The sequence below is a fragment of the Heterodontus francisci genome, chromosome 25 (genome assembly GCF_036365525.1).
Source record: "Heterodontus francisci isolate sHetFra1 chromosome 25, sHetFra1.hap1, whole genome shotgun sequence".
NCBI lineage: Eukaryota > Metazoa > Chordata > Chondrichthyes > Heterodontiformes > Heterodontidae > Heterodontus > Heterodontus francisci.
In genome coordinates, this window is record NC_090395.1 from 54870503 (window position 1) to 54884978 (window position 14476).

General features: G+C 40.6%; 1 protein-coding gene across 1 annotated transcript in view; it reads left to right on the forward strand.

Moving 5' to 3' along the window:
- The window catches only part of cfap276 (cilia and flagella associated protein 276), a 52214-nt gene extending 39084 nt beyond the window's left edge, over window positions 1–13130 (forward strand). Inside the window, exons 3-5 of the mRNA XM_068057701.1 lie at window positions 5532–5644; window positions 9587–9789; window positions 12977–13130. Coding sequence (XP_067913802.1) covers window positions 5532–5644; window positions 9587–9789; window positions 12977–13047 — 387 coding nt within the window. The 3' untranslated portion in view covers window positions 13048–13130. The remainder of the gene's footprint in view (window positions 1–5531; window positions 5645–9586; window positions 9790–12976) is intronic.
- The last annotated feature ends 1346 nt before the right edge of the window (window positions 13131–14476 follow it).

Here is a 14476-nt window from a genome sequence, read left to right on the forward strand (position 1 = left end):
CCTTTTGCTCTTTTCTGTCTCTATTTGCATGTGTGTATCGCGTATGCATGCCAGCATGTGGCACGTCGTATATCCGTAGGCTTCAACCGAATTAGAGTTTAAGTTTAATAAATTTCAACTTTTCTTCTTTAAACCTAAGAAAGCCTATTTGTGCTGGATTCTTTGCCTTATAAGTGGAAAGCGGTGAACAAGGATTCACCAAGGTTAAAAACAGGGTGTGTTTAAAATTAAACCCTGTTACAGTAAGACCAGGTGAAGGCTGAAAGGGAACCCTAGACCTCTTTCTCACTTGGTCAAAACACAATTTTCAACTACACAGATTTCACCGAGAAATACCACACCCTGGAAGCATCATTAAGACCATAGACGCATTTGTTCAGTTTCCATAATTTTCCTTCTGTATCTGTTGTTTCTTTAGGTGGTTTCAGATACACTTCCCTCTGAAAAGTATCACCCTGCAGAAATGCAGCTTTTATGTCAATGGATCTACATTCCCATGAATATGTGGCTAAAAGAGCCAATAAGATGTTCAAGATTACTTTTCCAGCTGTGGGACAGTCCACTCTAACATCGGTATCCCCAAATCGCTCTTCAAAACCCCTCGCAACTAGTCTCACTTTAGCATTAAGTTCCATCGGGAAGGTCTTTTTCAGTACAAATCCATCTATGTGACAAGGACAGCTGTCCCCTATCTGGTACCTCAGAGTAGATTCCAAACTCGCTCCAACTCTCTAATTCCTTATGTTTTGCTTCTCTTATTAGTTTATCCTCAAATTTATTGGCAGCCACTAAAACTTCACGATCATGAGGATTTCTGCTTCTAGTTCAATTCTGAGACTGTCCTCTAGCCTTCATTTCATTGTGGAATCTGTTCATACTACGGCCTCTATTAGCACTTTGATGTCTTTCGGAACTACTGCTAGAAGATCTCCCTCGCACTTTATCGGAGGCTCTTTCTCCAGCACATGATCGCTTCCTTATGCAAGAGTCACTTCCTGACCCACTATCAAAACTTGCACTGCGCTTTCTTACCCTCCGCTCTTGCACCCCATTCTGCCAGTCCATGGCTCTGGCTTCTTGGCCATCATCTTGAACATTTAACCAATATGTAAACTTGCCTGTAGATTTTCCTGCATGCCCCACAAATGTCGCATCCCTCCATTTACCAGACTCCTCTGGAATATATGTCACATGAGGACCTACTTGAGGTAATTGGCCTTTGGATGCGATAGCTCTTTCCTGAGCATCATGATCGGTTTCATTACTATCCAACTCTTGATCTACTTGTGCCGCAGGACCTTCATCACAAAACACACGAGTATTTGAGGTACAAGGTGCCTCTTTTCCCTGTATCAGCTGCTCAGATTCTGAGATTTTATAATCAACCCCAATTAATGGTGAAGAATGAACCTTAACAGTTTGATTTCCATGCTTGATAACTATTGCTTTATCATCCCAACCGATTATCTTACCAGCGCCCTTCCATTACCTTTTATAATAGACCAAATCTCCTGAACTAAATTCCACCTCAGATGGCCTTATTCGATGCCTCAGAGCGCTATGAATTTTCTCAGAGACCTCAGCCTTGATGAAAGCCCTTCTCCCTGCATGTAAAGCATTCAAATGTGCAGAAAAAATTTAACTAATTGTAGTACCTTCTAGAACAGGAGGACTGTTGCACAGTGCAGAAGGCAATTTGGGATTCTGCCCACAGAACAATTGATAGGGATTATATCCTCCAACCATCTGAAGTGAATTCTTCGCATGAACCGTGCATGCCAGGGCAGTTGTCAACTTGCAATTTGGCTGGACAGCCAAGATTTTATGTAACATTTTATCAGCCACTGTGTGGTTTCTTTCACAAAGCCCATTACTGAAAGGACTTACAGCTGCTGTATTCATAACCGTAATGTTCATGTTTTCACACATATCCCTGAACTCGGCATTGGCAAATTCCCCTCCATTATCAGTCAAAAATTTAGCTAGTGCCCCAAGCCCAGTCCCTAACCATTTCTCCACAATTTTGTCTATAATCACCCTTTTGTCCTTACTATTTATTATTGGAGAAAGACTAAATCTGGTTGCTAGATCTATAAAATGTAAAATGAAAATATCCTTGTCTTTGTCCCATACTTTTAAATCCATGGCAAGTACCTCGTTAAAGTCAAGTGCCAATGGAAGGCTGACAATAGGACATGATGGTGTCCTCTGATACTTTTTACAAATCTCACACTTTTCACTAATCTCTTCTATTATCCTCGTATACTCTCCATCAATCACACCTGCATCTTTTAGTAGGGTTGTTAATCTCTGACAAGAAGGGTGAGAAAATTGCCTGTGCAACTTTAAGACAATTTGCCATTTATCTCTCTGATTCATAACACCTGATGCCATCAACACCTCTCTACCACTCTGATGAGAAATATCAGGTTTTGTTAAGGGGATACAATAATGTCCTAACTGGGTAAATTGCAAATTCACTGACTTCCCAAAAACAATATTGCCTTATCATGCTCCATATCGAGTTTCATCTGTGCCTTTTCATTGACGGCTTACTCAAGAGTAAAGATGTCTCACTGGAGACTACATCAGTGCTGATAAAATGGTTTACCCCAAATATTTTACAGAGGATTATTACTCTCTTCAGTGACTTCAATGTGTTGTCATCACCAAACCTAAAGCTGGTAGTACTTTTATATTCCTTAACCTTGCATCGATCCTTACTACTAAGTGAATCCAGATAACACTGTAACCAATCAGTTCCACATACTGTCAACATACAAGCACTATCCAGCACTGCACAGTTGAACGGGTCTGCAACCAACACATTCATCACAGGACTAAAACTCCTTATAACTTGTACAATTCCTTCCGATCCATCAGTATCTTCCTCTACTGCCTCAGATTTTTCTGCGTCCTGTGTTATTTCGAAGACTGTGCCCCTCCATTAGGGCAGTTCATTGCATAATGATACTTTGAGTCACATCTGAAGCACCTATTAACTGTTCCTTGGGCATTCCTGGCCCTGGGTTTCATTCGCCTTTGATTGCTGTTCCAACCCCGTCTTCCACTGTAATATTCAGACCTGCTAAAGGAGCTTTCATCCTCATTCCTCCTGTCTTCAACTCTTCCATTGTACTTCAGCCTGCTTCCAGTACCTGGGTTATTTCTAAATCTTGTAAACATTGAGTCCTCCATTCTTTGTGTCACCACAGAGTGTCCCGCTTGTTCTACCAAAACTGCAGGAAATGACTGTTTCCCCAGGAATTGTTTTAAGGCCGCGGACATTTGGTCCAATAGGGAGTCTTTGTCCAAGAACTGAACCCCCGTTAGAACCAGGAGTCTGTCCATATGTGATACCCTAACAATCTAACAATTTAAAAGCTAGCACTGAACCAGGGATCTCCAAATTGAATTTCCTCAATCTTCTATACAGTCTGTTAAAGTCCATGATATATTCCTCCATTGACTAACCATCTGTTTTCCGAAATCTATCAAAGTCTGACCATGCTTCATACGCATTCAATACATCATCTTTCTTTTCAATTTCATCCAAAAATCCTAACAGAAGATGCAACCCTTCGTCAGTATTCAACTGACGAGCATTCAGTTCAGAAAACACTTTACTTCTGATTTTACTTTTGGTAGGAAGTGACAATGCCAAGGCCATACCTTGTTTCCTTTTTGGTAGAAATGTAACCTGTGTCCACATATCCACTTCATTTTTCCAGTGGTCATATGGTTCAGACTCTGAAAACACCAGAGGATAATCATACCCTGACAATTTGCACTTACTTTCTGCGACATTTTCACAATGGCCCTTGAGACTTTCGTTTTCGATCCAAAAAAAAGTCCTATTTCCAACCTTCAGCTTTACACAACTATTCTCTGCTACTATGTTAAACTCCAGAAAGCTTGTTATAGAAGGATAAGGCTGGAGCCTATATTTATTCAGTTTCACATTTATTGTGCAGAGTAAAAGGATTACAAACATGCAGCTCCTCACAAATCCCTCTCCCAGTCCCACTGAGTGTCTGCTTTTAAGTGCTAAACTAAAACCCCAATTAACTCCCTTCTGCTGCATATAATCACACAATTAACAGGGCAGACAACTCCTGTCCACCTCGATGCATTGGAATGTAGGGTATAGTGATGCAAATTGCGGTGGCCATCTTAACTGCTAGCAGTCACCTTTTATCTATCCTATTTTCCTTTTTTAAAATATAATTCAGGTTTCCAGGCAGTGGATTTTAAAAAATCATCATTTGGCAGAGCACGTTTAATTTTGGCCCAACTGGTCCAGGTCAATGTTTATGCTCCACATAAACCCTCTTCATCTAATCCCATCAGCATAATCTTCTATTCCTTTCTCCCTAATGTGTTGACCTAGCGTCACCTTAAATGCATCTATGCAAGTCACCTTAACTACTCCTTGTGCCAGCAAGTTCCACATTCCAACCACTGTCTGGGTAAAGACACTTCTGTTGAATTTCCTATGAGTTATGGTGGATTAGCGTACATTTATGGCTTCTAGTTTTGATGCAAGTGGAAAAACGTTCTCTATTACTACCCTATCAAACCTTTTAACCATCTTTACTGCTGTTATGAGAAAATGTAACTTTACCACATGGGCCTAATTGAAGGCATTTACTGTTGAATACCTAGCTAAAAGGACTTTAATGCCTGCCAAGTAAAAAATCACTCCCTATGTTGTTAACACTTTACACCTTTCTGTGATTGTGCTTTCAACTACACAATAGGGACAATTTCCTTCCTACCTCCCACCTCACTTGAGCACAAAGCAAGCATAACACACTTGAAGTGCTCTCCATTTGACCAAATCTGACCTAAACACTCCTGTATCTGTAAGCTTCAGCCATTTAAATCAGCCCACGTAACTGAGAAGCAGGCCCACTGCTTGGTAAGGCCTCATGCTTGGTATAGAAATCTAACTGCTGCAGCAGTGATTATGTTTGACATCTTCCAATCTGGGCAGGGTTACTTTGGTATCTACAACCTGGAGGACAGGCCTTGGAAAACTACCCAAGGAAGTTCCTGATTTTGTTGTACTGTGTGATTATTCGGCACCATCTTGATGATAAGACTGTTCAGAGGATTCACGAGGAGTCTTTGTTGCATCTGCAAATTAACATGTAACCTTTAAGATTTATATATATCAATCATAATTTAATTGTTAATTCATGTTTAATTTATATTAGTTTTGGTTTGAGTGTTAAAGTAAAATTTATAAAAGTGAAATCTTGTCCGTTTGGTTTTTGTTTCCTAAATTGGGGTCAGTCAGTGGATTCAATTCTTTTGGTTTGTTGGCGATCTCCAGGGGATCACAACAGATTAAATTTCCATTTATTATGAAGCAGAATAATGTAAATATGCAGAAAATGCCCTCTTTTCAAAATATCCTGAATATAGTTGCAGTTGAAACATTTCTTTAAATCCACACTTCTACGGTTCACAAGTCAAGTTACTGACTTTATTTGTATAGTTTTGAAGGCTGTACATTGTTCTAACAGGCACCAAGAGACAGTTTGGATCTTCATCTTAATACTGTTTATAATCATTCAGAAGATTTTTTGAAACATAAGAATGAGGTACTTCTTCAAAAATCAACCTGTGATCCTCAAAGGTAAGTGCTTTATAAGAACAGTACATTTCCCGTCACTTTTTACAGCAATTTATTATGGCATTTTTAATCATAAAATTTAATAAGGATCATTCAAACCTTATTATAACAATAAAAATGCTGTAATTGTAGCAAAGGCATTCACAATCAGGTTAACAACGGTATTCGATTAATTTTGACACTTTTGTATCCATTATTTCCAAGACATAGTTTGGGAAAAATAGCATTTGCAACACTTAATGAAGGGCCTTTATTAATGCAGTCTTAAAGGGCAGTGCCACCTTGCCAAAGGCTCCTGCAGACCAAATAAAACTGTTTTTCATGAAGACAAATGTAAAGATTGATCTGGTTAATTTGCAATTTGTCCTGTATCTTAACATTTTAGTTAGGTTGAGCTACTTCCTTTGACTGGTCTGCAGTGCAATGACAACATTGCAAATTAAAGAACAATTTCATGCAGCAACATAGTTGGCTGGTTTTTCATTCAGGTGACACCTTCTTCCCCATACTATCTTCAAATATATTCCAGTGTGAATTCAAAATGCCTGCAGCATAATTTTACTGTATCTCCACCTGGTACAGACTCAAGTGCTGCAGCAGCCACTGAATGTGGGCCTTTGTGCTTTCCCCTAACCCACTCAGACTAGAGAATCGGAGATGGCGCTGACAGAAACTTCCTTGCTAAGGCCTTCACTTTCAGGGCCAGCAAGTAAAATCAGCAAGATTGTAGACCTTCAGTCTGCTCTTTTTGGACAGCAACCAGAACATCCTTGATCCAATGGCCATTACCATTGATGCAGGGCTGTCAGGAAAGGATCTACTTTTGTTTCTCACTTTTGGGTGCATGTCCATTCCAAGAAGCATTCCTGCATCAGCTGCAGGTTAGAGGCATGATAATAAATTGAACCCAGAAATACAGGTGGATTCAACCGTATTCAGGCAGAGCATACTTCAGCTGTGCTTCATCTGACATGCTTGAGCAATGTAGGGCAAAGGAAAATCAGCCACATCAAATATAACTTAATGGGGCATTGTTCTCTTTGCTGCTTGTATGTAAATCACTGATGTATTTCCTTATGACCTTACAAATCATTGTATGTAAAATATTTTGTGATTTTTTTTGGTCCATGCCTTATTTTTCCTTCTCAAGAACAGTCATCTAATCAGATAGCTAAGACTCCAGTTGAGCATTTCCTTTGAAATACAGCACTTCTGACAATGTAGCATTCCCATTTCTACTATACTGAAGTAGTAAGCCAGGTTACTTGCTCAAGTTCTGGAGTGGAGCTTCAGCCCATAATCTTCTGGTTTGGAGAGACGAATACTACCTAATGAGCAAAGCTGAGTCTTAATTACAGTAAATATAGCATTAGTTGCACAATAAACTGCTCCTCAAGATCTGCATCAACCCCAAATATTTCAACAAGAATGTCATATTTTGTCCCCTTGCCAACTTTTTACAGCGGATTTCATCAGAAATGACAGAATCACACACATAGTAATTTTGAAGTAACCATTAACATAATATAATAGTCAGGACTAGCTTCAGTACCATATTATCCAAACACAATTCATATATGTACCTGCAATTTAATTTTAATTACTTTTTTTAAAAAACTGTACCACCTAAGGCACTCTGCCATTTTCATCATTTGATTTGTCTCAGCTGTGGCTCAGTTAGTAGCATTCTTATCCCTGAATCTTAAGGCTCTGGATTCAAGTCCCACTCCAGGGCTTGAGCACAAAAACCAAGGCTGACACTCCAGAGTACTACATTGTTGGAGGTGCTGTCTTTTGGATGAGACATTAAACCGTGGCCCCATCTGCTTGCTTGGGTGGGTGTAAAAGATCCCATAGTACTATTTGAAGAAGAGCAGGGGAGTTATCCCCAGTGTCCTGGCCAATATTTATTCCTCAATCAACATCACAAAAACAGATTATCTGGTTATTATCACATTGCTGTTTGTGGGAGTGTGCTGTGCATGTTTTCTGTATTACAACAATGACTGCACTTCAAAAAGTACTTCATTGGCTGTAAAGAGACATCAAGTGGTCGTGAAACATGCTATATAAATGCAAGTATTTCCTTTATTTTCTCTAATCCAGTTTTACTGCATTTTCCCTTTTCCATTTTTCTTTTTCTTTTAGTGTATCTCCATTATCCACTTATTCAACCCCATGTTTGCAAATAAAGAACTTTAGACGACAGTATTATTGTGCACCAATTACTAAAGGTTCATGTCCAATGTAGAGAATCTATAGGTAAAGCTAACAGGTTATTATAGAAACTTTCAGCACACAAGGAGGCCACTTAGCCCATGACTCTGCTGGCTGTTCGAAAGAGCAGTCGTGCTTAGTCCCGCATCCCCGCTGTTTGTCTGTAATCCTGTAAGTTTGTCATCTCAAGTACCTGTCCAACCTTTTAAAGTTAAAGCAAAATACTGCGGATGCTGGAAATCTGAAACAAAAACAAGAAATGCTGGATTCACTCAGCAGGTCTGGCAGCATCTGTGGAAAGAGAAGCAGAGTTAACGTTTCGGGTCAGTGACCCTTCTTCGGAACTGACAAATATTAGAAAAGTCACAGATTATAAACAAGTGAGGTGGGGGTTGGGCAAGAGATAACAAAGGAGAAGGTGCAGATTGGACCAGGCCACATAGCTGACCAAAAGGTCACGGAGCAAAGGCAAACAATATGTTAATGGTGTGTTGAAAGACAAAGCATTAGTACAGATTAGGTGTGAATATATTAGGTGTCAGTATATTCACACCTAATCTGTACTAATGCTTTGTCTTTCAACACACCATTAACATATTGTTTGCCTTTGCTCCGTGACCTTTTGGTCAGCTATGTGGCCTTGTCCAATCTGCACCTTCTCCTTTGTTATCTCTTGCCCAACCCCCACCTCACTTGTTTATAATCTGTGACTTTTCTAATATTTGTCAGTTCCGAAGAAGGGTCACTGACCCGAAACGTTAACTCTGCTTCTCTTTCCACAGATGCTGCCAGACCTGCTGAGTGAATCCAGCATTTCTTGTTTTTGTCCCTTTTAAAGTTATTTGTAGAATCGGCTTCCACCACCCTTTCAGATAGAGTGTTCCAGATCCTGACAGCTAAGTAAAAAAAAAACTCCTCATCTCCCCTCTAGATCTTTTGCCAATGATTTTGAATCTATGACCTTTGAGGGAATAGTTTTTCTCTAACGATATCAAAACCTCTCATCATCTCGAAAACCTCTATTAGGTCACCACTTAACTTTCCACATTCCAAGAAGAACAGTCCTGGCTTTACAATCTCTGCTCATAATTGAAGTCCTTCATCCCTAGTAACATCCTGGTAAACCTGCTCTGCACCCTTTTCTCAGGCCTTTTCACCCTTCCTGAAGTGTGGCATCCACAATTTCGCATAACACTCCAATATTGGGTTGTATTAATCGAACCGTTCAGTATAAATCAAAGGGCATTCTGTCATTATACAGATTGCTGGTTTGCATCTGAAGCCCCCTCACATGGTCGGTGATAGAAGGCCCAGAGGAGAGCTATGAGAATAACTCCTAGCTTAAATTAACCTTACTTACTTAGATAATCTCAAGGACCTGTGCCTCCTCACTTTAGAGCCGCACAGACAGAAGTGACCTGATAGAGGCCTATAAAATAATGAAAGAATGACTATTAATAGATTATTGCAGTTTAATGTATTGGGGAGAACCAGGGGACATGAACTTAAACTATGTTAGAGTGGGAATAGACTGGATATGAGGTAATTTCTCTTTTCCCAGGCAGCAGTGAGACTCTGGGATACATTACTGGCTGGTGTGTGTGATGGGTGCTGACTCTCTGCAACATAAGAAATGCTGTAACTAAACAAAAACATTAAAGGTCATGGTAAATCACCTCTGTGAACATATCACTTAATTGTTTACTGCATTTTCTGAATTACTTGCAGTGGCTGTTGGTTAAGCACAAATGATCAACAACCGGAAGACATTTTTCGTAAGAAAATGGTCAAGGATGCAGTGCAGAAGGATATTTGTGGTTGTGCACCTCAACAGCCAGACACCAGTGCTCATTATTTATGTGACCGACCTCCCCCAAAACTTTGGATGTCACCAACAAAATTATCCGAACATAGCATGGATGGAGCAATAAGTGAGAAATCAGTTCTGTGATGCATGATCAGATTTGAATCAAAATAATTTTGCATGTACTTATTTCTGTAATGTGTGTCACCAAACAAGCTAAGCTGCTGGCATAAGTCTTCCTCATCCTTTCCACTTCCCATCCTTTAGTGGTTAGTTATTAGAAATAAAACAGAAATGGGGGCATATATAGAATTTTAGCATGCAATGGTTGATTCATTTTGATTGGAGGTTAAAAGAACCAAATAAATATTGTCACAGATTGTTTACATGTAAATTCCATTCACAAACTAGACCTGACATCAAGAAATTGACTGCAGTTCCTTTTTAAGCATATGTTTTTCCATATGTTGCTTCATTATATTGGAGCTTTGATATAAAGATTTTCAATGGTGACAAATAAAAAGTATTTCTAAATATCCAATAGTAAGAGGAAGTTACAATAACAATAATTTTAACACTTAATTCTGTTATTAAGTGATACTGAATACACCTTATTCTATCCCATGTCAAATTATGGTAATATTATGGAGTTTTATTTATAGCCTTTAACATTCAGAGCATGAAAATCTAGTCATAACTCAACATGTAAGATATGATTTTAACCCTACCCGCCCTGTGAAAACCAGGTAGGCAGATAGTTAAATTCACAAAGGAGACATTGCCTGCCAACGTCCTTCTCCCTTTGTGCAATCTTCCATTTTAACATGCTCTTCCGAGAAGGCAGAAAGGCCACCCACCGGAAACTGGTGGAGTCTTTGTTTAAAGATGCAGATCAGGCACCAATGATGTTACAAGGAAAGTTCGGGCTTCCCATGCCCTGGGGCCCCACCACTAATTGTGAAGTCTTATCTTAGCCTGGGAGTCGTTCCTTTAGTCCCCACCAGCACCTTACTGTGGCTTGGAATTCTACACCCATCCACCAGTCATCTACGGCTTCGTGCCAATTTCAGGAAGGCAACTGATCAGGAGCACGCAAATCAATCACGATGTTCAAACCTCTGGATAAGGGCGGGAAAAATGTACCCAACGTCGCCCTCATCCTGATGACCACCTTCGTGTGCGGCTGCATCAAGCTGTGTGTAGATCCCCAGTACGCAAATTCTAATTGTCACTACGTACTGAGGTTCTATCTGTCCCTGGTGTTGCGAAAGATGGGCCTGGTCACATTGCCGCTGAACGCTCCGTGTAGTTGGACCGTGCCATACCACCTATCCTTCGTGGAGCAGTTTCTGCGGGAAAACACCTTTGACCACCGATCCATCAGGCAGTGGTCTGCACGGAATGCCCTCAAGGCCCTACGGGAAAAGGAGATGGTGGATCCTGTTGGATGGTTCCCCGAGCAGACCGCCAAAGTCATCTGGCGGAATGCCTCATCACCAGAACTTTCCAACAAGCACCAAGATGTAGCTTGGCTGGTGGTGAGAAGAGCCCTCCCTGTCAGATCATTCATGCACGCCCGAAGTCTCGCACCCTCCGCTTAATGGCCCCGCGGTGGCTGTGGTAGGGAAAAGGTTGCCCACCTACTCCTGGAATGTGTCTTTGCAAAGCAGGTGTGGAAAGAGATGCAGTGGTTTTTGTCAAGGTTCATCCCAAGCAGCTCTGTAACACAGGAGTCTGTGCTCTACGGGCTGTTCCCAGGAACGCACACCAAGATAAACATCAACTGCCGCTGGAGGACTATCAATTCGGTGAAAGACATTCTTTGGTCTGCCTGAAACTTGCTGGTCTTCCAGCGTAAAGAGTTGTCCACGACCGAATGTTGCAGACTGGCACATTCCAAGGCCCAGGACTACGTGCTGAGGGACGCACTAAAGCTTGGGACAGCCGCAGCAAAGGCTCAATGGGGAAAGACCACTGTGTAAGGTCCCCCCACCGAGCTGAACTGAGGGGCTGGATCCATGGGAAACCCATCGAACTGTATCGGGAAAATTTTCATTTGCTGTAAAATGTAAAAATGTAATTGGCATGACAAATGTGAAATGGAAGGGTTGTGAGGCAACTCATGATTGTAATGAAGCAAACGGACCTCTTTTGCACTGTTTGTATTTTTTGACTTGGTGCTGTTTGAAACTGGTAATGTAATTTTTACAGATTTTTATGAATAAAGTATATTTTGGAAATAAAAAAAATCAATCTGGGAGTCAAAATCGCCTAGCCTCACTGCTGAGATCAGGCTGGTTTGGTGCCTGCCTCAGCCCTGTTCTGACTTAAATTTGGGGCTTTAATTTTAAGAAAAGTGTACTTGCCCAAATCAATGAAATAATTTTCGCACTTCTTAAAGACTCAGTTGCTAAACACACTATAGTCCTGAATTTCCTTAAGCTCTCTTTCGCTGTTCCACCATAACTTCACCAAAAATGTATTGGAAGCCTCATTTCTGTTGTAGTTCTGGTGAAGTTATGGTGAAACAGCAGAAGAAGGTTCAAGGATAATTAATGGTTTTTGTTATATTACTGAATCAGGTATGCCAGGAAGCTCCTACTTTGATCCCTGCTCCATACTAAAACCTCAGCTAGGATGGTAGCCGAGCACTGCATTTGGAATCTCTTCCCATGTGAGAGGGAAAAGAATCAACTAACATTCTTGCTCCTGATCTCTGCTGTGCCACTTTGTACTTAAATGTGGGCACGCAGCGTGGACAAGGTCAAGTTTATATGTGATGTTCCCCCCTCATATTCAAATATGCTCCTAGCACTCACTGTTGAGACATACTCACATGGTATCGCAGAGAACAAAGAACAAAGAAAATTACAGCACAGGAACAGGCCCTTCGGCCCTCCAAGCCTGCGCCGATCCAGATCCTCTATCTAAACATGACGCCTATTTTCTAAGGGTCTGTATCTCTTTACTTCATGCCCATTCATGTATCTGTCTAGATACATCTTAAAAGACGCTATCGTGCCCGCGTCTACCACCTCCGCTGGCAACGCGTTCCAGGCACCCACCACCCTCTGCGTAAAGCACTTTCCACGCATATCCCTCCTAAACTTTTCCTCTCTCACTTTGAACTCGTGACCCCTAGTAATTGAATCCCCCACTCTGGGAAAAAGCTTCTTGCTATCCAACCTGTCTATACAGCTCTGGGCTAGACAGGTCTGGGCCAAAGGAGTCTTTTCGAAGAAAACAGAAAAAAAAATTGGGTTGGGGAAGAGATTGTATTCTTTAGACTTAATTTTACATACTTTTCTTTGCAGGAAGCCAACACACAGCTGCCACCAACCGAGGATATTCTAGGAAATTTGATGGTGGCTTCTTTACAAACTGAATTTGTAGAAGTTTCTGGACAATACTCCATTAAGATTCTGACTGAGTCTTTGCTTTTCATCTTCAACAACGCACTGCAAGATAAGGAGCACACAGCAGCAATACTGTGACTCTTAGAAAGGTCTTTTCATCCTAAGAGAATTAAATAATTGCAATAAAAAACTCAAAATGTTGTCTTGTGAAATTTTTTGCTTTAAGTTTTTTGGGGTGAATTTCCAAGCATAGTTCTGATGCATAATTGGGACAAGTAACTTTGTGCAGGAGTAAAATTGGGTGTAACTATTTCAACTGGGTTTTTGCCATTTCACTTCCTTTGCATATTCTCATGCTTTTAGATCTTTCCTACAATTCATCTGTCAAGTCCTGAGTACCCTCATTTACATACATTATAATGGAGGCCAGTGGCACTGCTACTCTGCATTTCCATATTTTTGAACCTACAAAGTACTAAGGGTAACTTTGAGAGTTATAAGGCACAGCTGCAGAAGTGAAGAATTTCAGAGTCTGGAGAGATTCATTAGCAATTTTTGCAGTGGGGAAACACTTTTTGCAACACTTTTTTGCTATTCTACCTATGCACACTTGTGGATTGTTTTCTCATTACTCCTGACAAGGTCAGACCACCAGCAGATTTTGCTCTACCCCCGATTCTTATCCAGAGTGAGGGCTTCTCAGAAGCAGGTATGACGTTTAATGTGAGCATATCCTTGTTATCATGGCGACAGAAGAGGAGCAGAAGGATTAAGCTAAGGATATTCAGGCAGCATTTAAGGAGGATGCAGCCATGCAGACATTAACCCCTCCCCCCCCATAGAATATTCAGGCAGCAGAGGTCATATGAATGTTACTGAGGAAAGGTCTAGTGAACACTATGCTTCACCAAAGAGGCTATAGGGCAGCCATTCACCTACTGCAAGAGAACCTGAGACCATGCTTATTTGCCTTGATGTGACTGAGATGGGAGGAGTGCACTGTTTTTTCTCATCCCACTTCTTCACAGGTCACAACATATATTTTTTAAATGTTTACCCAGTTACCGATTTGGTCAATCATATACTCTGCTCTTTATCTCAGAACAAAATACACCAACCAGGTTTTTTTAACAACAACAAAATTATCAGTTTATTATCAAACAAGATTTATCCAGTAACAAAGCAAGCATTAACACACAGATTGAAATATGAAAGTTCCTCCTTTAAAATTCCCCACATACACTCTGAAAAAATATAGAAATTCTCTCTGCAGAGGTATGTTACAAAACAAGAAAAAAAGAAAATGCTTTGGCCAAATACTTGCTAATTCTTGAAAAAAAAAGAGAAGATACGGAAGAAAGTCAGTTGTCCCTTTTGATCTAGTGTCCGGGTATATGGAAATGAGTCATTGGGATCATTTCTAAAGCAGTTCTTTTCAGGCAGCATTGAGAATTAATC